The sequence below is a fragment of the Oncorhynchus nerka genome, linkage group LG10 (assembly GCF_034236695.1).
Source record: "Oncorhynchus nerka isolate Pitt River linkage group LG10, Oner_Uvic_2.0, whole genome shotgun sequence".
Classification (NCBI taxonomy): Eukaryota; Metazoa; Chordata; class Actinopteri; order Salmoniformes; family Salmonidae; genus Oncorhynchus; species Oncorhynchus nerka.
The window spans coordinates 32,904,609-32,932,179 of record NC_088405.1 but is presented as its reverse complement, the minus strand read 5'-3'; the positions used below and the strand labels follow the sequence as shown (position 1 = coordinate 32,932,179).

The 27,571-nt window shown below is 43.6% G+C and overlaps 1 protein-coding gene across 1 annotated transcript in view; it reads right to left on the bottom strand.

Annotated features, from left to right (window-relative positions):
• Nucleotides 1-428: 428 nt before the first annotated feature.
• The window catches only part of LOC115135171 (heat shock 70 kDa protein 12A-like), a 54,373-nt gene continuing 27,230 nt past the window's right edge, over nucleotides 429-27,571 (bottom strand). The window contains exons 4-12 of the mRNA XM_029669554.2: nucleotides 22,812-22,998; nucleotides 22,065-22,169; nucleotides 21,285-21,401; nucleotides 17,135-17,306; nucleotides 13,994-14,080; nucleotides 13,036-13,140; nucleotides 12,517-12,775; nucleotides 7,356-7,459; nucleotides 429-4,996 (exon numbers count right to left, since the gene is read on the bottom strand). Coding sequence (XP_029525414.2) covers nucleotides 4,365-4,996; nucleotides 7,356-7,459; nucleotides 12,517-12,775; nucleotides 13,036-13,140; nucleotides 13,994-14,080; nucleotides 17,135-17,306; nucleotides 21,285-21,401; nucleotides 22,065-22,169; nucleotides 22,812-22,998 — 1,768 coding nt within the window. The 3' untranslated portion in view covers nucleotides 429-4,364. The remainder of the gene's footprint in view (nucleotides 4,997-7,355; nucleotides 7,460-12,516; nucleotides 12,776-13,035; nucleotides 13,141-13,993; nucleotides 14,081-17,134; nucleotides 17,307-21,284; nucleotides 21,402-22,064; nucleotides 22,170-22,811; nucleotides 22,999-27,571) is intronic.

The window sequence follows — 27,571 nt, the reverse complement described above, 5'->3', positions numbered from 1 at the left end:
GAGAGCAGTGTTGCTTTTCAGATATTCTCGTTTTTGGCTCCCGAGGGCACAGATCCAAATTGGTCACACCCATTTAAAGATCTGCAGCTGTGTTGGACTTTCCTCATCAAATGTTCCTAACACTGAAGAGAATACATAGACAAATAAAATTAGCTTGAATTGGATTTCCAAACTTTTGATTTATTGCAGAATACATTGTAGCTGTTGTTTCCAATATTAGTGATAAAACACATTTGACTGGTTACAGACACTTCACTGGCAAAATGTAAAAGCATTATATATTGTGTTTTCTGCCTTTCTTCCTGTTATTTATGTGTGAAGGGTTGTCATATGTGTTTTTGATGTGTATCATGTACTGTATGTCATAAAACCAGCATGCCCTCGGGTTGTCATGACACCAGAAACTAATAACAACAGGTCGTCAGATATTCTTTGAAATACACCTACATTTTATTGGATGACAGTTTGGCTGTGGATACAACACATTTGAGTTCAAATGGTAAGAGCAGGAGACTTGTAACTCAACAGTAGAAAAATCACATGTGCGTCAACCCAAAGATAAACTGAAAAATGTGTGATTTGTGAAACATTAAGTAGGAATGTCAAATTTGGCAGAATAGTGAAGTCACTTGTTCTACAACAAGCACAGAATCAAGTAGCAGTGAACTTGTATGTCCTGTAATATTGTAAAATCTAGATTAAGAGTTAAGCACTTTCTATTTTGGGATGCAGAAGCTAGCTACAATTATGCTCCTTAATTGCCTATCCATCCATTCAACTCCAGATTCATAAATTACCATAGAATGCAACATATTTACTCTCTTTAGCGTGCCAGTTGTCATCTTCTTCTGCATCATAAACGACATACAATGCAAACTTTAGCTAAACATACAATTCTGACATAGCTTTGAGTATACAGTAAAGCAGCTACATACAGCATCTTGTGCATTACAATATACTGGAGGCTGCACAAAATACATGGTATTTATCAAAGTAGAAATACATTAAAGAAACAAAATTATGTATTTTTATTTCCTTCAACTTAGTAGTCATACATTGACCTCCATATAATGGTGGGGATGGGGAAGGTGCAGCTAGATTAACATGACATATAGATTAATATGATATTAGTTATTAGGATGGAGAAAGCACTTCAGGGCTTTCCATAGATTGAACAGATCTGCTCTGATAACAGTGGGTGAGATGAGTGATTGGGACATGTACAAACGTTGCCTTCACAGTTAATGGTTCATTTGTCCTCGCATCTGGATTTGAAAAGGCCACACTTTTCTCCACACATGGTGGTGTAACATTATCGCCACACCTAAACCTCAAACCTAAAAAAGTGTTGTTAGAAATGATGTTTTCTCACCATTCGTAAAGAGTTACTCATGCAAAACGTGCATTGCAGGAGAGTGCCATAGGCAGCATCATAGGTCAAAGCTTGTGCACTTTTTCACATCAACAAATCAACGGAGACCAACCTAAATTCAGAGTTTTCCGTGAAGATCTCATTTAAATGAGTTTTAAACCCCTTAGTGTAGGGTTCTCATAGAGGAACACTGAAGAAAGACCATAAACCTACAAATAAGGTTATCCTGCATTGTCTGCGCTATAACTTGCAAAGCTATTAATTGTATCTTTATTTTTCATTGAACAAGGTTATAGATTTTCAAAATCTTTAAATATCAAGTTGTTTTTATTTTGCTGTTTCCTTCCATCGATACTTGATTTAGGGGATACTACTTCCAGTAGCTGCAGCCTTGAAGCAGATTTAAAATGGAATCACAGCACAAAAATGTTTCATGGTTGTGTTAAATCGTGGTAAGGAACAACACTTGTAATTGCAAGGTGTTATTGCTCTTGTATTACTATTGTTTGGGAGAGAAGGGCAGAGATGTGGAACTGTCACTTTATATTATTTGCAGGGTGGTTGAAGGATAGTTTTGAATTGGCAATTACTGTCGTTAGAAAGAGCCAACAAAGATTTACTATCGATCATTTGAATGTAGAATACAGGTTTTTCATAAACCAAACCAATTTAAAAAATGTAATCTAAACTAAATACAAATTTACAGTTGCACAGCAAACAAAATGATTTACCCACATGGAAATATCTGTAGCATGTATGCATGAGGCTGCAGATGTAGGATCTTAATTTGAGTCAATTTGTCAAATAATCCAGCAGCAACAGGAAATGTGAGTTATTATGTGGATTATAATTAATGGAAATTTTTTAGTAGGGTATGATACATTTTAAGTTAGGGCTAATGAAATGTTAAAGTGGAAATTACAAACTTTAGAAGCCTTTTTAAACTTTGAATATACTACAAGTTTGCACTTCCTGCTGTGCAGGAAAATTCTCATCAACAAAAGAGGGATCAAATTAAGATCCTACATCGGTAGTGAAAGAAACGTAATTGCTCTTTCATCAGCGCATGACTCTGTAGACTGCTACTGTGAACCACTAATCATACTATGGGTTAGGGAAGTTCTGTGGAAGGGGAAATCTTTGTCCTGTTTGGTTTTGTCACTTGTTTCTTGTCCATGTGTACCTGTCTTACCAATAACAATAAAAACATGTAATAATTTTTATTTTTTTTAAAGGGTTTTCCCAACCCAAAGAAACTCCATGTTCCATAACAATAACCACTCATGTTTTAAGGGCAAAGGTATTCAAGTTTCTTTTTTCAATCGCAGAGCAACACACAGGCAACGTTCACTTTCACTCATTGTCGATGAATATGCCATTCAAATTCTGCCTTGACATGCCATGCATGGCTGGTGAGAATAATGAAATAAGGTGTCTGCGTGAAAGCACACACTCTCTGTTCTAAAGCTGCTAAAATAATAACGCAAAAAATCTGTACAATATTTAAATACTGTATTTACAGAAATAAACATATTTTCAATGTAATCTTTCCTTTTTAAGGGCCTGCAATTGTACAGAAATCTCCGGTATATGAAATATTCAAAAAGGAAATTAAGTGGCTTTTTGTCCTCCGTTGAATCATAAGCATAACAAATGAAGGCAACAACAAAGCACAAAGCACATGGCAATGGTTATATTCAAATCAGTTTGCAGGTTCAGCTAGCAGCATTGTCAACTCTGCCACTTTTCACATTCAAGGATATATATTTGGCTGTGGATCAGCGCAACATATTAACCAGTGAGGTGGATTTTTACGTTGTTTGTGAGAAATTAATGTCTTTAGCCTGGTGTCTAAACAGGTGGCTGTTAGTCTCTCTATATTTCCAACACAGATTTGTTCGCAGTACACAATAAACCATTAAACATATATTGTTGACATATATTGTTGTCTGACTAAATTTGACCAAACATTTTTAAAGCTAATGCACCAAGTTTGTTTTCGTATGGTAATAGAACTCCTTTTTATGACATCTTGGGCCGAACCACAGGAGACGGTAGAGATAAATACAGATTCGAAAGCTACCCTGTTAAGCACGTGTCAAACTTATTCCACGGAGGGGCGAGTGTCTGCGGGATTTCGCTCCACCCTTGTACTTGATTGATTAATCAAGGTCACTAGTTAGTAAGGAACTCCCCTCACCTGGTTATCTAGGTCTTAATTGAAAGGAAAAACCAAAAACCTGCACACACTCGGCCCTCCGTGGAATGAGTTTGACACCCCTGCTGTAACGTTTTACTGTTGAAAACGGATCAAATGGAGTGTTTTTGTTGGAGAACCACTGCCTTTCCCTTGTCATCTCAGGTGGTCTCCAACCATGACTCACAACTCTGGTCTGATGAGTAGGTTAAGTATCTGAATGCTAGTGTATATAACTGCATGTTCATGGAAGCCCCAGGGGTTTGGTTTTAAATGTCTTAATAATCATAGGAGTTATGAAAAGACGGTCCCATGAGCCAGGGTTGAAGAGGACACTGAGGTTTGTGCAGCATTGTGTCATAGCATGAAGTTGTCGCTGTAAGAGGAGTACTACAGTATCCACTACAGTATCCATCTAGCATGACCTAAAACAGCTACAGCACACAACTACAGATAACACACAATGAACCTGAAACAAGGCTGCATGTATCAGTAGCAATTTCTGCAAGTCTGTGTAAATCTCTAGAGCAGAGCACATCAATATAGCCTGCATTTAAGACTAGACACAGTACATACACAGATGGTAGAAAACCTGAGAGCTTGTTTGTTTCTGACCAAGGAGTTAGTTAAAGCAGAAACAAACTAGCACTTATCATGCTACAGGGAATTTGAACAGGCCTAAAGATCAATATACTGCTACAGTATTCTAGCCACTGTCCTCTGGTTCATTGTGTGCTGTGCTGCTGGAGATTTCACTTCCTATGGCCTTTTGACCCTCTGGTTCTGTCACCCTATTTACTGAGCGAGGAAATCGATGCTAGCCTTGACAGTACGTGAGGTGGCCACGTCCACCGCCATGGCCCGGATCTCCGTGTCCCCGAACTGCATGTGCGTCTGGATCTCACGGCGTGCGGCGCTGGTTTCCGTACCAGTCACATCCAGCCGCAGCGTGCCGCACTTCCTCACGCCCGGCTCGCTAATGAAGCCCACGCCCTCCTTCTCCGAGCAGTAGATGTGGATGATGATGACCTGCTGGCTGGGCTTGGCGGGCGTGTAGCTGCGCTTCACCGTCTCACCCAGGGCCACGGACTGGTCGCACACAATGAAGGTGTCGAAGACATCGGTACACCAGCGCGTGCCGTCCTTCACCAGCATCTTGTCAGGTGGGTGCTTGCCCTCTACGTAGCGGTTGAGGACGCCCACGCCGTAGGTGAGGGGCGAGCGGCGCACCTTGATGACGCTGGGGTCCAGGCCAAAGAGGACGGCCCCCTTGAGGATGGTGAGGCCCACATCGTGGGGGATGATGATGCGACTGCGGCCATGCAGCATGTTCTGCACCGCCTGCTGCAGCAGCGGCGACTCAGCGAAGCCGCCCACCAGGAACAGGAACTTGATGTCACACACCTCCGGCTTATCAAAGAGGTCAGCTGAAAGGAAGAGAGTTATTATTCAACAGGAGTTCTACTCTACAGTATGTGAAGTAAAATGTCAATTTTCTGCAGGCATTAGCAGATGTGTTATGCCATTAGTAACTCCATTAAAAACCTCTTCAACAAACAAGTTGTTTACTCTAGGAATTCAGTAATGTGACCCACTTCTTACTCTCTGTCCAAAACCACTGCATGCATTATTGTAGTAGGTTGGTTTATTCTAGATGGGAGTACTGGGAAGACTGCTCAATGTACAGTGAGAGGAACACTTAGGGGTACAGTGTGCACTCCCCAAATGACTCTTCGGGATCTCAACTCCCTTGAGCTTGGAATGGGATGGGCATGCTTTCAATTAAGCCTGGGTGGGAAGCTCACATACTGTATGGAGATGATCCAAACTGAAAACATAATCATGCTTTATTCATATAGGTCAGTGGAGATATGTCTCTTTTTCAAGACAGCAGCAGGACCAATAGATTAGATTAGCATTAGATAGGCTGCAGTATTTCTAAACCTTAGATTTGCGAGTTACAAGTAAACATTGGGAACCTCAGCCATTTTGATTGTAAGTTCAGAAACCTCAGCTCATAAAAATGGATGACTGACACCATTTCCACACTGAGTCTTTCACTCCCGCTGATTTGCCTTTCAGGTTTCAACCCTTGCAGGCAAACACATTGACAGCTTCCTACTGTATAATCATCACAGGCTACATCTCTCAGACACTACAGTACAGTCGTGGCCAAAAGATTTGAGAATGACACAAATATTAATTTAGTTTGCTGCTTCAGGGTCTTTAGATATTTTTGTCAGATGTTACTATGGAATACTGAAGTATAATTACAAGCATTTCATAAGTGTCAAAGGCTTTTATTGACAATTACATGAGGTTGATGCAAAGAGTCACTATTTGCAGTGTTGACCCTTCTTTTTCAAGACCTCTGCAATCCGCTCTGGCATGCTGTCAATTAATTTCTGGGCCACATCCTGACTGATGGCATTCCATTCTTGCATAATCAATGCTTGGAGTTTGTCAGAATTTGTGGGGTTTTGTTTGCCCACCCGCCTCTTGAGGATTGACCACAAGTTCTCAATGGGATTAATGTCTGGCGAGTTTCCTGGCCATGGACCCAAAATATTGTGATGTTTTGTTCCCCGAGCCACTTAGTTGTCACTTTTGCCTTATGGCAAGGTGCTCCATCATGCTGGAAAAGGCACTGTTCGTCACCAAATTGTTCCTGGATGGTTGGAAGAAGTTGCTCTCAGAGGATGTGTTGGTACCATTCTTTATTCATGGCTTTGTTCTTAGGCAAAATTGTGAGTGAGCCCCACTCCCTTGGCTGAGAAGCAACCCCACACATGAATGGTCTCAGGATGCTTTACTGTTGGCATGACACAGGACTGATGGTAGCGCTCACCTTGTCTTCTCCGGACAAGCTTTTTTCCGGATGCCCCAAACAATCAGAAGGGGATTCATCAGAGAAAATGACTTTACTCCAGTCCTCAGCAGTCCAATCCCTGTACCTTTTGTAGAATATCAGTCTGTCCCCAATGTTTTTCCTGGAAAGAAGTGGCTTCTTTGCTGCCCTTCTTGACACCAGGCCATCCTCCAAAAGTCTTTGCCTCAACGTGCGTGCAGATGCACTCACACATGCCTGCTGCCATTCCTAGGCAAGCTCTGTACTGGTGGTGCCCCGATCCCGCAGCGGAATCAACTTTAGGAGACGGTTCTGGCGCTTGCTGGACTTTCTTGGGCGCCCTGAAGCCTTCGTCACAACAATTGAACCGCTCTCCTTGAAGTTCTTGATGATCCGATAAATTGTTGATTTAGGTGCAATCTTATTGGCAGCAATATGCTTGCCTGTAAAGCCCTTTTTGTGCAAAGCAATGATGACGGCACGTGTTTCCTTGCAGGTAACCATGGTTGGCAGAGGAAAAACAATGATTCCAAGCACCACTCTCCTTTTGAAGCTTCCAGTCTGTTATTCGAACTCAATCAGCATGACAGAGTGATCTCCAGCCTTGTCCTCGTCAACACTCATATCTGTGTTAACGAGAGAATCACTGACATGATGTCAGCTGGTCCTTTTGTAGCAGGGCTGAAATGCAGTGGAAATGTTTTTGGGGGATTCAGTTCATTTGCATGGCAAAGAGGGACTTTGCAATTAATTGCAATTCATCTGATCACTCTTCATAACATTCTGGAGTATATACAAATTGCCATCATACAAACGGAGGCAGCAGACTTTGTGGAAATTAATATTTGTGTCAATCTCAACTTTTGGTCACGACTGTATATGTAGTCCCTCAGTGTTTAACAAAAATGGGGTTTGTATTAGTAAGAGCTGCTACTCACTGAGGTGCTGAATGATGTGGTCTATTGTGGGCTTGAAGAGGGCATTCATGGCATCAGGGTTCATTCTCAGCATGCCCTGGGAGGACCACTTCACAAAATCCACACTGCAGAGACAAGAGAGGAGAGATAAGCATGCCATTATTGACCCTGCTCTGATTACCAGTAGATTGGTAGGCTACTGTAAAAGCACTGATACAATGCACCATGAACCAGTCTTCATTCTCTGTCAGTACAGTATGTGACCTATGATGTCTTTAGGAAACAAAACCTTTTTTTTACAGTCCCCTGAATGGATATAAGGAAATCACTGTGTCTTCCACTACGTTTTACCCCTTGTGCTTGGTATATTATCTATATGGAGATTTAACACAGTGAGCTCTCTATGGAATATATTGGTGACCCGTTTCAGGAAGCTGGGCATGTCACATGTCCCTACTTTACAGGAGAGACATTTGAACATATGTGTCCTTGCTTACTGAGGCTTTTATGAAAGATATGTTAGCCAAGGAGAACTGCAAAAGTGTTGCTACTGCTCTCAACAACATTGCTGCCCTGAATTTCAGTGGGGAAAAGTTGTGTTGGACTACTTTCTGTACACCATCAGTGTGAACCGGAATGACTTGACACAACAGGCCAAACAACCGTTCATCCATGTATATGGGAAAGAGTCAGCTATTATACGTTTCTAATTTAGTCAGAAAGTCGTTTTAATTGGAAGTTAAAGCATACTGTTAGCTAAGCTAGCCAACGTTAGTTTGCTGGCTCGCTGTGTTGTAATATTAGTTGTAGCTCAGAAAACCCTTTGCATTGCTAGTTATAGCCTACTGTTTAGCACATAGCCCCATCCATCTCCAGATTCCCATATGAGGCCAAGGCTTAGGAGGGTGTGAACGATGCTGAAGGGGTGTCGACAAAGACGAGCTCCCAAGTAGGAAAACATTCAAGGGCCATTTTCTCAAAGGTGGGGTTGCAGCTTTATCAACTTTCAAAGCAGAATTACTTTCCCATTGTTCCTCAAATGCAGTGTATGATATACCATGTTGTGGCTCTGAGTATCTTCTTTTATCCAGTGTGAAAAAACACAATTTAAAATGTTGCTAAATAAGACCCAAAATGAGCTGGTGGGTTACATTTATGTCTGTAGGAGAACAATGGATAAGTGGTGTCTGCCTCAATACAGTAGCTCACGTGAGTTTCTTTCATGAGACAAGTGTTTTTTTAAATGTATATATGTACTGTATACTCCTTGCCCTCACTCTGCTCTTGTTGTAACATTTTATTTAAACTTTATTTAACTAGGCAAGTCAGATAAGAACATATTCTTATTTACGACGGCCTACCCCAGCCAAACCCTAACCTGGATGACGCTGGGCCAATTGTGCACCGCCCTATGGGACTCCCAATCATGGCTGGTTGTGATACAGCCTGGAATAGAACCAGGGTCTGTAGTGACACCTCTTGCACTGAGATGCAGTGCCTTAGACGGCTGCGCCACTCGGGAACCCATATAACATACAGTGCCTTGCGAAAGTATTCGGCCCCCTTGAACTTTGCGACCTTTTGCCACATTTCAGGCTTCAAACATAAAGATATAAAACTGTATTTTTTTGTGAAGAATCAACAACAAGTGGGACACAATCATGAAGTGGAACAACATTTATTGGATATTTCAAACTTTTTTAACAAATCAAAAACTGAAAAATTGGGCGTGCAAAATTATTCAGCCCCCTTAAGTTAATACTTTGTAGCGCCACCTTTTGCTTCGATTACAGCTGTAAGTCGCTTGGGGTATGTCTCTATCAGTTTTGCACATCGAGAGACTGACATTTTTTCCCATTCCTCCTTGCAAAACAGCTCGAGCTCAGTGAGGTTGGATGGAGAGCATTTGTGAACAGCAGTTTTCAGTTCTTTCCACAGATTCTCGATTGGATTCAGGACTTTGACTTGGCCATTCTAACACCTGGATATGTTTATTTTTGAACCATTCCATTGTAGATTTTGCTTTATGTTTTGGATCATTGTCTTGTTGGAAGACAAATCTCCGTCCCAGTCTCAGGTCTTTTGCAGACTCCATCAGGTTTTCTTCCAGAATGGTCCTGTATTTGGCTCCATCCATCTTCCCATCAATTTTAACCATCTTCCCTGTCCCTGCTGAAGAAAAGCAGACCCAAACCATGATGCTGGCACCACCATGTTTGACAGTGGGGATGGTGTGTTCAGGGTGATGAGCTGTGTTGCTTTTACGCCAAACATAACGTTTTGCATTGTTGCCAAAAAGTTAAATTTTGGTTTCATCTGACCAGAGCACCTTCTTCCACATGTTTGGTGTGTCTCCCAGGTGGCTTGTGGCAAACTTTAAACAACACTTTTTATGGATATCTTTAAGAAATGGCTTTCTTCTTGCCACTTTTCCATAAAGGCCAGATTTGTGCAATATACGACTGATTGTTGTCCTATGGACAGAGTCTCCCACCTCAGCTGTAGATCTCTGCAGTTCATCCAGAGTGATCATGGGCCTCTTGGCTGCATCTCTGATCAGTCTTCTCCTTGTATCAGCTGAAAGTTTAGAGGGACGGCCAGGTCTTGGTAGATTTGCAGTGGTCTGATACTCCTTCCATTTCAATATTATCGCTTGCACAGTGCTCCTTGGGATTTTTAAAGCTTGGGAAATCTTTTTGTATCCAAATCCGGCTTTAAACTTCTTCACAACAGTATCTCGGACCTGCCTGGTGTGTTCCTTGTTCTTCATGATGCTCTCTGCGCTTTTAACGGACCTCTGAGACTATCACAGTGCAGGTGCATTTATACGGAGACTTGATTACACACAGGTGGATTGTATTTATCATCATTAGTCATTTAGGTCAACATTGGATCATTCAGAGATCCTCACTGAACTTCTGGAGAGAGTTTGCTGCACTGAGAGTAAAGGGGCTGAATAATTTTGCACGCCCATTTTTTCAGTTTTTGATTTGTTAAAAAAGTGTGAAATATCCAATAAATGTCGTTCCACTTCATGATTGTGTCCCACTTGTTGTTGATTCTTCACAAAAAAATACAGTTTTATATCTTTATGTTTGAAGCCTGAAATGTGGCAAAAGGTCGCAAAGTTCAAGGGGGCCGAATACTTTCGCAAGGCACTGTATCTTATAGGAGTGTATAGAACCCATCTGGTATCGTTTGAGTATTCTCCCATGTGTTGTGAGTGTGTGTGCTTGCCAGTGCACACATACATACACTCTTTCACACAAAGGCATCTCCATCAGAGTGAGACAGACTAAATGATTTACAGTTATGACAGTGAGTCAGAGGGCCCACAGGCCCACTGGAGGCTCAGGTTTCGGGAATCTGAATGTCTTTAAGGGTCCCATGATTTTAATAAGAGATGAAAAACTGTGGGCATGCAAGACACGACTGTTAACACCCTGACTACAGGGTGGTATCAAAGTGAGATACTAGTCTAGTGTATGTACAATACACTAGACTAGTGTAAGTAGCTGACTAAGTATTCTCACTCAGGTTCATTCAGTTCAAATGATTTCAGCCAAGACACAAGTCTGAAATGCTTTCTTCCTGCCTACACACTGTAATATGGACAGTAGTAGTTTTACCCAAATTAATGTTTGGTGCAGTATTGTGCACTTGAATTCATAAAAAATGACTGAATAACATTCAAATAAAGCTTGCTTACATAAAGACCCTGTATCACTCTGATATCACTCTCTAGTCTGGCTGAGTATAGAGAACCCTGCTGTCTCTTAATGAGCTGACTGAGGTAGTGGAGGGGGAAAGGTGGTGAATTCTGAATTCCCTGGTATATAATGGAAAATATATTGTAATATGTCGCAAGTTGGTCATTACATGTTTCTGTAATAAAAATTAAATCTGTGCAGAGGAAGCTTGTGTGTATTCACATGGATACATACACCAAGTAAACATGCACTGAGTGTACAAAGCATCACTTCCTAATAGTGAGTTTCTTCCTAAGAATGAGCTTAAAAATCATTCTTTAATAACCTGTCTCCTCCCCTTTATCTACACTGAGTTTATTTTTGAGTTTATTTTTACAGGGACAGTGCACATTAATAAACGTTCCTGTAAAAGTACCGGTGTATCCAACCGGTTCATTTTCCACCGCAATCCCTGGGCAGGTTATTAAAAACAATTAGAATAACAATACAGACAAAACAATGAGCAGTGAGCACATGCAGAGCAACATAGAACAAGCAACACGTAGCACACAGACAGAGGAACCTAACACGAAAAGCAACAAAACAAAATATATAAAAGCAACAGTGTTTCCACATCTCACAAGCTACAGACAACATGGAAAGCGACAATACACAGTTAGGGATTATGTTCACAAGTCTGATTGGCCTTTAGCCATGTCTTCAAGTTTTTTTTGTGAAGATGCGATAGGTGGTGCAGTTGTGTGTCTGATGGAAGTGTATTCCTGAACATGGGAAGCTCTCACAGAGAAAGCAGATTGACTAAAGGTGCTCTTCCTTAACGGAACTATTCAGTCACCTCTCATGGCAGAACTTGTGGATCTGCTGCCATGGGTTTGGGTTTTCTGTTTAACAAAAGTACTAAGTAGAGTGAGAGCCAGGCCATTTAGGATCTTGAATACGAGACATGCGTAGGTGTATTCCACAAGATTTTCCCAACTCAGGAGCTCATGCTTTCTGAGGATATAACAGTGATGATGACTATTGGGCTTCCTATCAAGCACTTTGAGAGCCTGTTTGCAGACAGACTGAATGGGTTTTAATGTTGTACAGCAAGCTTGGGCCCAACTGGTCAAGTAGTATGTTAAGTGGGGGAGAAGTACAGTTTTGCTACCTCTGTAATCAAAACATTTCATAGGAATTGGAAATGAGCTTGGTTGAATATGGTTATTTGAGTTACCTTTTTCACCTGCTTCCGGCTGTTGAAGTGGATTTTTAGCACATGACATCAGTCTATGTCATGGAAAGAGCAGGTGTTCCTATTTTTTGTACCCTCAGTGTATATTACATCTGACAGCTAGGACATATCATTCAGACACATGCTTGGGTAATAGGGTATTCACTCAATAGGGAGTTGATTGAGCTCTAGACTTTCGGTGTGCGCGGTATCCTGTACCAGTCCTCTAACCCTTCTCCCTAATCACACACACACTCACTTGCTCTTGCGCAGGGCGTGTTCCACACTGTGACCTCTGAACTTCTTGTAGTAGTCAATGAAGGAGAAGGGCAGGTTGATGTTCAGGGGGTTGGTCCTGTCCGGGGCCGCCGCCCGTTTCCTGGACTCAAACGCGATCATCAGATCCACCCAGGCAGCCGGCCGCTTAATCTTAAACTGGTCGATGAAGTCGGGCCCGAAGATCTTACACAGGAGCTTCTCAAACTCATAGTCAATACCAATGGAGCCATAAGGACCGCCTGAGAAGGCGAAAATGAGTGTCGGTCAATAACAGCTCAAATGACTCCAGTTGGTTGCATGGACTCTGATTAAGCCTACCGCTACACTTCTGCTATGAAAGTATTTTTTAGTCTAGGGCTCCAAGCATCCACCCCACAATGCAATATAACACCCAGAATAATGTGATTGTTGTTGTGTTGAGGACACTGCCTAGATCCATCTCAGTGTAACATGCATACAGTAAAAGAGCTGCTATATGAGCATTGAGCAATCTCTATACCTGAGGCTTTATAGAGCTCTTTGAGATGTCCCTCGGGGAGCTGTATCTGATGGACCGTGAGGTCAACCGTTCCACCACCACAGTCAACCACCACATAGCGGTCACCTGGCGACACGGAGTGAGAGAAATGTCATTGGAGGACAAGGGGCAGAAGACTATAGCGGTAGCCAATAGCGCCTCTGAAGCATGACTTCTAACATTTTCCTCTAAAATCAGCTTCTGTTTTTGGGACACACTCAGAGGATGTTCAACACGAGTAGTCATGATACTGTCAAGCCCTAAAATCCCAAGTGGGTAGTAGCGACCTAGATACAGTGTAGCTACTATACTGTATCAGGGGCATGGCGGAGGGAGATAGAGGACAAACCAATTGCTATACTGGATTACAGTCCTTTCATACAGTGAATAACTTATATTATCACCATGCCCACACTGTCACAGTGGTCAGTAATCACTACGTGGTCATTTAAACCAGTGATTCCCAACATTTTTTGCTTACTGTAGCACCAACTGAATTTTGCTCTGCCTGGAGTACCCCTGAAGTACCCCTTCATGTGCATTTTACCAGTAAACATATGGTCTCATAAGTCTATTCAAGTACCCCCTGTGGATAGGCCAAGTACCCCCAGGTGTCCAAGTACCCCTGGTTGGGAACCACTGATGTAAACAACCATATGACCCCTGACATGTCAACATCCAGCCAAACCTACAGGAAGCATTTGATTAGTAGAGAAAAGTAACCGATTAGACCGTAAAAGCATGAGGTTATAAGCAAAAACTAGAAAGACATTAAGTAGAGAAGATCCTCCCACTCAATAGGCATGTCGTTGTCTTTTAGGGTAGTGAATAACCAGCACAATGCATGATCAGCAGTATAAGAAACAGCAAGAGCAAATAATGTAGAGAGAGGAAGGAGGGAGAGAGAAACCGAAGCGTAAAAGAGAGAAAGAGACTCTACCTTCTTCCAGCTCCGACCAAAGCTCCCCTATGACATTTTCCACCAAAAAGGTGCGGCTCTGCCGTTTGCTCCGGACAGGCTCCTTGGCTGGTTATTGACAGAGAGAGAATGACCGAGTGTGAGAAGGGGGAAAGCGCTTCGGTGAAGCTGTGTGGGTCATACAATGTAAGTCAAGCAACAGGATGATAAGGTTACATGATGTCTAGATGTGAAGTCAGCGATAGAACTCTAGACTATGGCTTCACCGCAGGTACCCATCTCAGAGATTCTGGGTTGACAGTTTCTAGTGTTTCAATTCATGTACTCATATTGAAACTGTGCTTTATCAGTGTGCCGCTGATGAAATAGTATTCCTACACAGGGAAAAAATGTGTTAGTTGCAAAGGGATGAAAGAACAAGGACATTTTACAATCAATGTTCAAAACTGGAGAATGCTCTTATGATCAGTACTTATGGGCTAATGATGGGATTAATCACATACGGACCTTGTAATCACTGGCTGAAAACACGAAGAGACAGTAGTAGTAGCATGACCACAGCGATCAAGACGTCAGAAGGACATTTCCTCCAACAGAGGGGAAACACAAAGAGGAAGGAGGAATTTTCTACTCCTATTAGCTCTCAGGAAGGTGTGAGAGTGGGGTCGACCTATGTCACCATTACCTCTTCCATCAACATGTCAAAACACAGACAACAAAATGAAGAAATAAACTTCCAGGAACGCTGTGAGGATGGTGTGAGTTAGCGATGGTGGAAGCTGCTCGAGTAGAGGGGCATCCATTGTGGGAAAGTTCATGTAAGGAGGAAACAGCAGCAGCTGGACAGAGACTACACTTCTCTTCCAACACAAAAAGATTTGTAACATCCTGTTGGAAACCCCAGCATTAGACTTGGGGATATTGACTTGCGCCCTCTTTTTTCCCCCGACCTCTCTCTGACCTCTGCATTGCTACTGGAGGCAAGGCGCTAGGCCTACAAACAATCTGACTATTCATCACAGGGTTTATTTCAAACCAACTTAATATTCCATAATTATTATTAGTAAAGGATATATCCGTTGGATGGCGCTACATTGACCTCACTAGTTCTGAAATCCCGTATGTGGCCTTGGGACACATTGAGCACCATTTTGGACAACAAACTAAGCATTTTACAGGAATGTAGAGATATACAGGAAACATACAATCTCTGCTAGTCTTACAGTATGTGTTCATAAGCTGACCAGACACAGCCTGAAACAGGGCATTACAGAGTCTATAAAGGAAAAACATAGGAACACATCTGCTCCAAAGAGACACCAATAGCCTTCAGCTGTGTTACAGCATGTGGGCGTTGTAAACCATGACGGAGGCAGTGACCATTCCATCAATGCAATGATCTTCATCCAAGAACCGCAAGGCAACAAGTGCCCAGCTAAAGAGCGAATACTGTTTTCTTATTGTTGCACTGAGTATTCAGAATCAACAATAATTGTCTATACAGTACAGTAAATCATCTCTCATTTCAGTTCTTATTAAAGACAGTATACCATGTACACTGTTGTCTTACAGCGTTTCCTCTACTGAATGTGTGGGTGAATCCTATTGAATTCAAACTAAAGCTGCAGTACTACTATAACAAGTGAATCACATTCAGGGAATATGTTAAGACAGATGGTAGAAATGATATGTTTGTCATAAAATACTTGGCATTCAAGGACTGGAGCATATAGTTTTGAATTGACACCTTGGATAAATGTCAGCCTCTCACCAGGGTCACAGACAACTGGAAGAATGGATTCAATCAGGGGTGTCATGAACCCCAAAAATGTAGCTGTCTGTATCCTCCTGACTGGAGGTTATTCTTCTTTTTTAAAGGACAGGTGGTTATTTTTTTCCCTGCATCTCTGCTAAAAATCTGGGTAAAGGATTGAAAGGATTGTGAGTCTTATTCAGTACGTTTCGTAATTGCTTGCTTTTTTTGTGTGCATGCCAGCTAAGACTCGACGGATAGCCTGAAATGTAGTAGTTATGAGGTTGAGAGACTGGGAATGTATCCAGGCTAAAGACAACTTCATAAAATTGCTAGGTGGTTAGTAGTATTACAGAGAAAGAAAAAAGAAGAAGAAAATAATATGGTTCATTTTTAAACAGGACAAATCTGAGGGGGCACGTGCCCCTGTGACGTCAATTGAACCAACATAGGTGTAATACACATTCTCCCTGCCGATGAGCTGTTGAACTAAAAGAAAGGGGAGATGAATAATTGCCATGCATGCAAGTGAATGCTACTGTGAGTGGCATTCAGTCATATCCCCAGTCAATAGCGTAGAGAGATAGGACTGAAGGTCACCAAGCTTCTACATCTCTGGTTTAGATCATCTGTGGAGAACAAAAACTCTTTCCCGAAACAAAAAAGAGTGATGAGTGAGAGAGAGGAAAGGCTTGAGGGAGTCATTTGCTATTGCTGATCCGCATGCTGTCAAATTAGATTGGATGTCATTGGATAATATGGACCAGTTCTAAGGTGGCATTATTTACTGTTTTAATGACCTTCTGTACAATCAGATATCAGTATATTTGCCATGTTACATCCTGAATACAAAAAGTAATTGAAATACACAGTACATAGGCCAATTTTCCCATAGTATTCCATGGAATTTTAGGAAAAAGAAGCAAAGGCAAATAGACAGGGAGTGTGACTATTAGAAATTTGCCCATGCATTTTTAGTGTCTGAATATGACAATAAAAGTGATGTTAGGGCTGAGGATATTGTCACATACATGTTTTGCGTTGAAAGGAAATGTATGTTTACGATTAATTAAAGGCACTGGTTGTTTGACTATTAGCATAAACTTACAATGCCACAATAAAAAAAAACTACAATATCACTGTAGTAATCTGTGACCTGACTTCAGTGGAAAGATGGTTCTCCCCTGCCAACCAGTTATCCAGACTGAACTCAACAGATTTAACACTTTTGGAATTATAAGCATGCTTGTCAACCAATAACCAATCTATAGTTCAATATTAATTTGAGAGGCACATACTGTATGAAATCGGCACATGGGGATGCAAAATGTTATTATGGTACATTATTGGGATGTTCAATGTGATGCTCATATAGTTATTGGCCTGTGGGGTCGCAGGGTGGGATTTACCCTGGGTCATCCCTGCCCCCACGTTCTCATTGGGGCTGAAACCATTCTGGGTGGTCTTGGTGCCAATGTCAATCATCTGGTGGAGGCGGAGCTTGCGGCAGTAGATGGAGGCTGCCTCAGGCTCAAGGGCGATGATCAGCTGCTCTGGGGTGTCCCGGGGAACCAGACCAGCCTAGAGGAAAGCAGAGCACAGACAGGAAATAAAGGACATCTGCTTTTTCCTTAACAGGATCCCAATAAAACTAGCATTGTGAATAACTGTCCTAGTAAGTTGCTGTGGTCAACCCTCATTGCTAAGTATTCAGGGTATGCTAAGGATTCAAGATACCTCCAAATAGGAAGTAAGACAATATGGCCATCAGTACTCAAATAATTAATTTTGTAAAAGCAAATATACTGTCTACATACACTTATACAATACTGTGTAAATACCATCTATAGCTGGAACCATTTAACACAACCATAATTAATATAAAACAATCTGGTTCACTACTAAATGATAAATAGCTTTTAGGAAAGTATGGGGATCTGGGCAAGCCACAGATTTGAACAGGAAAATACTCAGTGATAAATCATACGATCCTAACATAAAAGGAATTTCCAAAAGCTATTACATTTCCTCAAGCAACCACTGATTTTGCAGCATTCGAACATCAGAGACAAATGAAACCTATCGATCAACAGAACAATGGAGACCTATCGATCAACAGAACAATGGAGACCTATCGATCAACAGAACAATGGAGACCCATCGATCAACAGAACAATGGAGACCCATCGATCAACAGAACAATGGAGACCTATCGAACAACAGAGACAATGTGGACCTATCGATCAACAGAAAAATGGAGACCTATCGATCAACAGAACAATGGAGACCTATCGATCAACAGAAAAATGGAGACCTATCGATCAACAGAACAATGTAGACCTATCGATCAACAGAACAATGGAGACCTATCGATCAACAGAACAATGGAGACCTATCGATCAACAGAACAATGGAGACCTATTGATCAACAGAACAATGGAGACCTATCGATCAACAGAACAATGGAGACCTATTGATCAACAGAACAATGGAGACCTATCGATCAACAGAACAATGGAGACCTATCGATCAACAGAACAATGGAGACCTATTGATCAACAGAACAATGGAGACCTTTCGAACAGCAGAACAATGGAGACCTATCGGTCAACAGAACAATGGAGACCTATCGATCAACAGAACAATGGAGACCTATCGATCAACAGAACAATGGAGACCCATCGATCAACAGAACAATGGAGACCTATCGATCAACAGAACAATGGAAACCTATCGATCAACAGAACAATGGAGACCTATCGAACAACAGAGACCTATCGATTAACAGAACAATGGAGACCTATCGATCAACAGAACAATGGAAACCAATCAATGAACACATGCTGTGCAGGCTGGTTTGTGTTTCTATCCACAATACACACAGAAAAAGACAGACTACATATAAAATCTGAGCATTGCATCACATCCCTCCGCTCTGTGAGATCTACATGTTGTGGTGAAGGAGCGGAGGAGAGGGAGGAGGAAAGTTGAAGAGGGAGGAGCGGGTAAGGGAGAGGTGTGCCTGCTTCCCCCAGTGCCAATAATAAATTATAAAGCCAGAGGATGCTGAGTCACTGCAGATACGCAGCCTCCCCCACCACCACTGCCATCCCCCCGAACATCCTCCCCCTCTTACTGTACCTCAATCCCCACTGCAGATATCAAGTGGTCAAGCCATCTAAAAAGCCTCTCTCCTTTCCATCTCACATCTCTCCTTCGCCATCTCCCTCTTTCTCTCCCACCTCCCTCTCTCTCACCCCTCCCTTCTCCCTCTCTCTCCCCCTCTCTCTCCCCCCTCCCTTCTCCCTCTCTCTCCCCCTCCCTTCTCCCTCTCTCTTCCCCCTCCCTTCTCCCTCTCTCTCTCTCCCCCTCCCTCTTCCCTCCTCCCTCTCTCTCTCCCTCCCTCTCCCCCTCCCTTCTCCCTCGCTCTTCCCCCTCCCTTCTCCCTCGCGCTTCCCCCTCCCTTCTCCCTCTCCCTCCTCCCTTCTCCCTCTCTCTCCCCAGCCCATATTCTTTGTTCACTGCAGAGGGGAGGGTGGTGTCTCTATCCGGTGCTGCAGCCTCAGACAGACTGACACACCCATTCCACTGGGCTCAGACGTCATTTCAATGTCTAGTTCTGATTTACATTTGCACACTAACGTGAATTCAATGTGAAATCAACAAAACATGTCACCATGTCATTGGATTTAGGTTAGAAGTTGGGTTAAAAAAAATACCAAATTCATTTAGCAGATGCTCTTATCCAGTGAGTGCATACATTTTCCCTTACGTTGATGACTTTTTGCAAATCCAATCAGTTTTCCAAGTTGTTTTAACGTCATCAAGTATAATTTTTGTTGTTGAAATGACGTGGAAACGTTGATTCAACCAGTTGTTGACCGGTGGGATTTGACATTCTCCCATGTACTATACTCCCCCGTCCCCCGTCCCCGTCCCTCTGCACACACCTATTCCTCCAGGCCTCTGCCCTGACATTCCTCTACAGTCTACACAGAGTACCACACCTATACCACCATGTGCTCATCATACAGCTCTGCAGCTCCCTCCCACCACTCTTCTCCTCTGGGAGGGGGGGGGGGACAAACAACCCTGCTTGTGTCACTATGCTGTGATGCTGTGAGCTGGCATGTCTGTATCGAGGAATAGTATACACTGGATTTTCACTATACTGTCTAATGATCTGTAGTACCAAGCTATTTGTCCTAATATTTATTCTCACAGTCTATTGAGAATTCTCACAATAGCCACCTCATTCTCTTCCTCTATGCTCATCCTCAGTATGCACCCACTACCTGCTATCCCTTGTCCCACTGTCCTATCCTCATATTATCTCTCTCTCTTGGGACGACTCATAGTGATGAAGTAATCCCTTTCCCTGTTGGCTCCCTCCAGCTCTCCTCCCTCTCCTCTACCGCAGTCGTGGACCAGTCTGTCTGCCCCCATGCAGGAGAGAGGGAGGAGGGTGGTCTGCCCCCATGCAGGAGAGAGGGAGGAGGGTGGTCTGTCCCCATGCAGGAGAGAGGGAGGAGGGTGGTCTGTCCCCATGCAGGAGAGAGGGAGGAGGGTGGTCTGCCCCCATGCAGGAGAGAGGGAGGGTGGTCTGTCCCCATGCAGGAGAGAGAGAGGAGGGTGGTCTGTCCCCATGCAGGAGAGAGAGAGGAGAGTGGTCTGTCCCCATGCAGGAGAGAGGGAGGAGGGTGGTTTGCCCCCATGCAGGAGAGAGAGAGGAGGGTGGTCTGTCCCCATGCAGGAGAGAGAGAGGAGGGTGGTTTGTCCCCATGCAGGAGAGAGAGAGGAGGGTGGTCTGTCCCCATGCAGGAGAGAGAGAGGAGGGTGGTTGCCCCCATGCAGGAGAGAGGAGGGTGGTCTGCCCCCATGCAGGAGAGAGGGAGGAGGGTGGTCTGCCCCCATGCAGGAGAGAGGGAGGAGGGTGGTCTGCCCCCATGCAGGAGAGAGGGAGGAGGGTGGTCTGCCCCCATGCAGGAGAGAGAGAGGAGGGTGGTCTGCCCCCATGCAGGAGAGAGGGAGGAGGGTGGTCTGCCCCCATGCAGGAGAGAGGGAGGAGGGTGGTCTGCCCCCATGCAGGAGAGAGGGAGGAGGGTGGTCTGCCCCCATGCAGGAGAGGGAGGAGGGTGGTCTGCCCCCATGCAGGAGAGAGGGAGGAGGGTGGTCTGCCACTGCAGCCCCAGAGCAGTCCCCCACCTCTCTCCTATCTGCAATACATCACAGCAGCGACAAAGCTAAATCATGCCCAGTCATCACTTTCTCTCCCAAGTACCTGCAGTACCTTTGTCAAACGACAGATGGCTTTCCTGTTAAGAGCTAGTGGTGAGACTATGCGGGAGCATCATTTACCCTGAGGGGTATAGATGGTTTGATCTGCAACAACATTGTCGTTTGAAATGTTGAGAGCAGAATACGGCAGTCAGACAGTTTTTCGAATTAAATATTTGACTGTGTGTCTGTGTGTGTGTATATGCATGAGCGTACGTGCCTCTCTGTGTGATTGCATGCGAGTGAACATGGGCGTGTGTTGATTGACAGGGGCCCACCCACCTTGTAGGCTGCCTCCCTCATGAACTGCTTGGCTGGCATTTTCCAGATGGCTGGCACTGTGATGACCCATCTGATGTTTGTGTTGTCAAACTCTGCACCCGCCTGGTCACTTAACTCCTGCACGGGATCACATTAAACATGATATCTGTTTTGCCTGACACATCATAACATCAGCACTATCACTGAGTATTAAGAGCTATTTCTAATTCATAACAGATACATGTATTCAATATACACTGAGTGTACAAAACATGAGCTAAGCTATGATCCCTTATTGATGTCACTTGTTAAATCAGCTTCAATCAGTGTAGATGAAGGGGAAGAGACAGGTTAAAGAAGGATTTCTAAGCCTTGAGACAATTGAGACATGGTGTATGTGTGCCATTCAGAGGGTGAATGGGCAAGACAAAATATTGAATTTCCTTTGAACGAGGTATGGTAGTAGGTGCCAGGTGCCCCGGGTTTGAGTGTGTCAAGAACTGCAACACTGCTGGGTTTCTCACGCTCAGCAGTTTCCCTTGTGCATCAAGACTGGTCCACCACCCAAAGTACATACAGCCAACTTGACACAACTGTGGGAAGCATTAGAATCAACATGGGCCAGCATCACTGTGGAACACTTGACACATTGTAGAGTCCATGCCCTGATTAATTGAGGCTGTTCTGAGGGCAAAAGTGGGTGCAACTCAATATTAGGAAGGTGTTCCTAATGTTTTGTACACTCAGTGTATTGTTTTGCATAAAATATATACCGTGCAGTAGAACCTGTTAATACTTTACCTTAAGTGCTTGTTCCTTGAAGAACGCCAGAGCATATGCAAAAATATCAATAGCTTTTACTCGCTTCCCATTGGCTGCATGGAGTTCTGTGTCTATGGAGAGATTCTGATTGGGGGAAAGAAACGATGACAGAGAAAACAAAAGTTCCATGTTATCGTAATATTTTAATTGAAACACCAAACAGACATCTACTGATAAACACTAAGACAGATTGAGCCAACATACTTGAATAGCCTTATCCAAATCATGTCCATTCATAATTCTATGGTGAAATATGTGCAATAACACTAGCCTGAGCCAACAGTTACTGGCTGTGTTACCTCCTACTTTGCACAGAACACAGAACTTCAAGATCTTGCTGCAAAGTCATCTCAGGGCAGCCAAGCTGCCAGCCCTGCACAAGGGCAGACAGTAATAAGGGAATTGTGTGTGTGTGTGTATATATGTGTGTGTGTGTATATATATGTGTGTGTGTATATATGTGTGTGTGTGTATATATGTGTGTGTGTGTGTGTGTGTGTGTGTGTGTGTGTGTGTGTGTGTGTGTATATATATGTGTGTGTGTGTGTGTATATATATGTGTGTGTGTATATATGTGTGTGTGTGTATATATGTGTGTGTGTGTATATATGTGTGTGTGTGTATATATGTGTGTGTGTGTGTGTGTGTGTGTGTGTATATATATATGTGTGTGTGTATATATGTGTGTGTGTGTATATATGTGTGTGTGTGCATGTATGTCTTTACCGCAGTGGTGTGGAGTTTCATTTTGAACTTCTCCAGGTAGAGCCAGTGCTTGGACTCGGTTGGATCCAGGTCATGGTAAAAGTCACGTGCTGCGTAGCCAAAACTATGGAACTTCCTGTCCGGGGTCAGGAGGATGGTGGTAGGCGTCTTCTGATTGGATACTCCGGGGTCGCCGCCCTCCCAGCGTCTAGGAAAGACCACAAAACATTTAAACCAATGAACAACTGAGTTATTGCAGCTAATTGATATTTTTTTTTACAAAGAGCATATTTCGGCATCTTGTGCTTTATTAGGGGGACATTCTCTAATTTGGTTGTGGGTGGGCCTCTATCTTTAATCTATTTACTTTTTATCTTAGTTTCATCTATCTTTAATCTGTTGAAACCACCAGACAGTTCCCCGCAGTGCATTTTCTCTATTTGTGTCAAATGGCTCAATATGTCTGAATAAGGCAGAATGCATTTAAAAGCATTAATGTATCCTGTCGACATTACAACCTGAACAAAAATGTCTGCAGACAACAGACACATCTAAGGTCAATCACACAAACTAAAGTAGTGTGTCCTCATCAGTCCCTCGTTGTCAGTCATTAATGGCTTCCTGAACCTCAAGTCAAATCAAATCCAATGTTATTTGTCACATGCTTCATAAACAACAGGTGTGGACGACCAGTGAAATCCTTACTTACAGGCCCTTCCCAACAATGCAGAGAGAAAGAAAAGAGAGAAATAATACAAAAGCAATAACACATAGTAATAAAAGTAATAATAAATACACAATGAGTAGTGATAACTTGACTATATACACGGGATACCAGTGCTGAGTCGAGGGGTACGAGGTAATTGAGGTAGATATGTACATATAACTGGAAATAAAGTGACGAGGCAACAGGATAGATAATAAACAGTAGCAGATAGTTAAATAGTTAACCAAAAAGCTACCCGGACTAACTATTTATCAGTTTTATGGCTTGCAGGTAGAAGCTGTTCAGGGTCCTTTTGGTTCCAGACTTGGTGCCGTGTGGTATGACAGGAAGCTCAGCCCCAGTTATGTACTGGGCCATATACACTACCCTCTGTAGTGCCTTATGCCAAGCAGTTGCCATACCAAGCGGTGATGCAGCCAGGCAAGATGCTCTCAATGGTGCAGCTGTATAATTTTTTGAGGATCTGAGAGCCCATGCCAAATCTTTACAGAATCCTGAATGGGAAGAGGTGTTATCGTGCCCTCTTCACGATTGTGTTGGTGTGTGTGGACCATGATAGATCCTTAGTGATGTGAACACCGAGGATCTTGAATCTCTCAACCCGCTCCACTACAGCCCTGTCAATGTGGATGGGGGCGTGCTCGGTCCTCAGTTTCCTGTAGTCCACGATCAGCTCCTTTGCCTTGCTGACATTGAGGGAGAGGTTGTTGTCCTGGCACGACACTGCCAGGTCTCTGACCTCTTCCCTATAGGCTGTCTCATCGTCATTGGTGATCAGGCTTACTACCGTTGAGTCAGAGTTGTGCCTGGCCACGCAGTCGTGGGTGAACAGGGAGAACCGGAAGCGACTAAGCAGGCGCCCCTGAGGGGCCCCCGTATTGAGGGTCAGCGTGACATATGTGTTGTTGTCTACTCTCACCACCTGGGTGCGGTCGGTCAAGAAGTCCAGGATCCAGTTGCAGAAGGAGGTGTTCAGTCCCAGGGTCCTTAGCTTAGTAATGAGCTTAGTTAGAGTGATGAGTTGAACACTGAGCTGTAGTCAATGAACAGCATTCTCACATAGGTGTTCCTCTTGTCCAGGTGGGAGAGGGCAGTGTGGAGTGCAATAGAGATTGCATCATCTGTGGATCTGTTGGGGGGGTATGCAATTTGGAGTGGGTCCAGGGTGTCTGGGATGATGGTGTTGATGTGAGCCATGACTAGCCATTCAAAGCATTTCATGGCTACAAATGTGAGTGCTACGGGGTGATAGTCATATTGACAGGTTACCTTGGCGTTCTTGGGCACAGGGACAATGATGGTCTACTTGAAACGTAGGTATTACAGACTGGGTCAGGGAGAGGTTGAAATGTCAGGGAAGACACTTGCCAGCTGGTCAGCGCATGCTCGGAGTATGCGTCCTGGTAATCCGTCTGGTCCTGCGGCCTTGTGAATGTTAATCTGTTTAAAGGTTTTATTCACATCAGCTACAGAGTGCGTGATCACAAAGTTGTCTGGAACAGCTGGTGCGCTCATGCATGATTCAGTGTTGTTTACCCTGAAGCAAGCATAGAAGGCATTTAGCTCATCTGGTAGGGTCATGTCACTGGGCAGCTTGCGTGTGGGTTTCCCTTTGTAATCCATGACAGTTTTCAAGCCCTGCCACATCCGACGAGCTTCCAATCCGATTTAGTAGGGTTCAGGCTTAGTCCTCTATTGATGCTTTGCCTGTTTGATGGATCATCAGAGGTCATAGTGGGATTTCTTATAAACTTACCGATTAGTGTCCCGCTCCTTGAAAAAAGTAGCTCTAGCCTTTAGTTCAGTGTGGATGTTGCCTGTAATCCATGGCTTCTGGTTGGGATATGTACTTACGGTCACTGTGTGGACGACGTCATTGATGTACTTATTAATGAAGCCGGTGACTGATGTGGTAAACTCCTCAATGCCATCGGATGAATCCCGGAACATATTCCAGTCTATGCTAGTGAAACAGTCCTGTAACTTAGCATCCACTTCATCGGACCACTTCCGTATTGAGCGAGTCACTGGTACTTCCTGATTGAGCTTTTGTTTTTATGCAGGAATCAGGAGGATAGAGTTATGGTCAGATTTGCCAAATGGAGGCAGAGGAAGAGCTTTGTATGCATTTCTGTGTGTGGAGTAAATGAGATATAGAGTTTCTTCGCTTCTAGATGCACATGCTGGTTAAAATTAGGTAAAACAGATTTCAGTTTTCCTGCATTAAAATCACCGCCAGTAGGAGCACAGCCTCTGGATGAGCATTTTTGTGTTTGCTCATTGCTCAATACAGCTCGTTCAGTGCGGTCTTAGTGCCAGCATCAGTTTGTATGAAACTCTCTTGGTATGGTTTACAGTTTATGAGGTATTCTAACTCAAGCGAGCAGAACCTCGAGACTTCCTTAATATTAGAGATTGCGAACCAGCTATTGTTAACAAAAACCCTCTTAGGCCTCACTTCCCCCTATCTAAGATACCTACTGCAGCCCTCATCCTCAAAATACAACATCCGTTCTGCCAGTCACATTCTGTTAAAGGTCCCCAAAGCACACACGTCCTAGGTCGCTCCCCGTCTCCGCAGGAGGCCTTTTACCTTCTAGTAGGTCGTCATTGTAAATAAGAATTTGTTCTTAACTGATTTGCCTAGTTAAATAAAAGGCTAAATTAAAAATGAATAAAAACAAAGAGACACAACATGACCGACACACTAATTGTGCTACACTAGTTCTGGATAATTTAAGGATTAGTTATTATAATTAGTTTGGTTCCCTTGGAGATGAGAATATGTTTGCTAAATGCCCTGATGAGATTATGGGCCAGTCTCACTGGGGGATAAACCTGCTGTGAGGGACTCATTTGGAAGATTTGGGGGAAACCACTGGATGCTCACTGCTAATCTAAATTAAGAATCATATATTTTTTTAATGTACTTTTATTTATTCAGGGTAGCCCAATTGAGACCAGGGACTCATTCCCGATGGTGCCCTGAAGACACATTTGTTTCTCACAAACTTTAACATTAGAAATATGATTTTAGGCTCTTTTTTGCACAATCTGTGTTTATCATTCAACAGCCCTTTATCATCATTGTCATCATCATGCTGGATGGTATGTCCACAGCCCTATAGACGGAGTATGGTATGTCCACAGCCCTATAGACGGAGTATGGTATGTCCACAGCCCTATAGACGGAGTATGGCATGTCCACAGCCCTATAGACGGAGTATGGTATGTCCACAGCCCTATAGACGGAGTATGGTATGTCCACAGCCCTATAGACGGAGTATGGTATGTCCACAGTCCACAGTCCCAGCCCTATAGACAGAGTATGGTATGTCCACAGCCCTATAGACGGAGTAGGTATGTCCACAGCCCTATAGACAGAGTATGGTATGTCCACAGCCAGCCCTATAGACGGAGTATGGCATGTCCACAGCCCTATAGACGGAGTATGGCATGTCCACAGCCCTATAGACGGAGTATGGCATGTCCACAGCCCTATAGACGGAGTATGGCATGACGGAGTCCACAGCCCTATAGACGGAGTATGGCATGTCCACAGCCCTATAGACGGAGTATGGCATGTCCACAGCCCTATAGACGGAGTATGGCATGTCCACAGCCCTATAGACGGAGTATGGCATGTCCACAGCCCTATAGACGGAGTATGGCATGTCCACAGCCCTATAGACGGAGTATGGCATGTCCACAGCCCTATAGACGGAGTATGGTATGTCCACACCCCTATAGACGGAGTATGGCATGTCCACAGCCCTATAGACGGAGTATGGTATGTCCACAGCCCTATAGACGGAGTATGGCATGTCCACAGCCCTATAGACGGAGTGTGGTATGTCCACAGCCCTATAGACGGAGTATGGCATGTCCACAGCCCTATAGACGGAGTATGGTATGTCCACACCCCTATAGACGGAGTATGGCATGTCCACAGCCCTATAGACGGAGTGTGGTATGTCCACAGCCCTATAGACGGAGTATGGCATGTCCACAGCCCTATAGACGGAGTGTGGTATGTCCACAGCCCTATAGACGG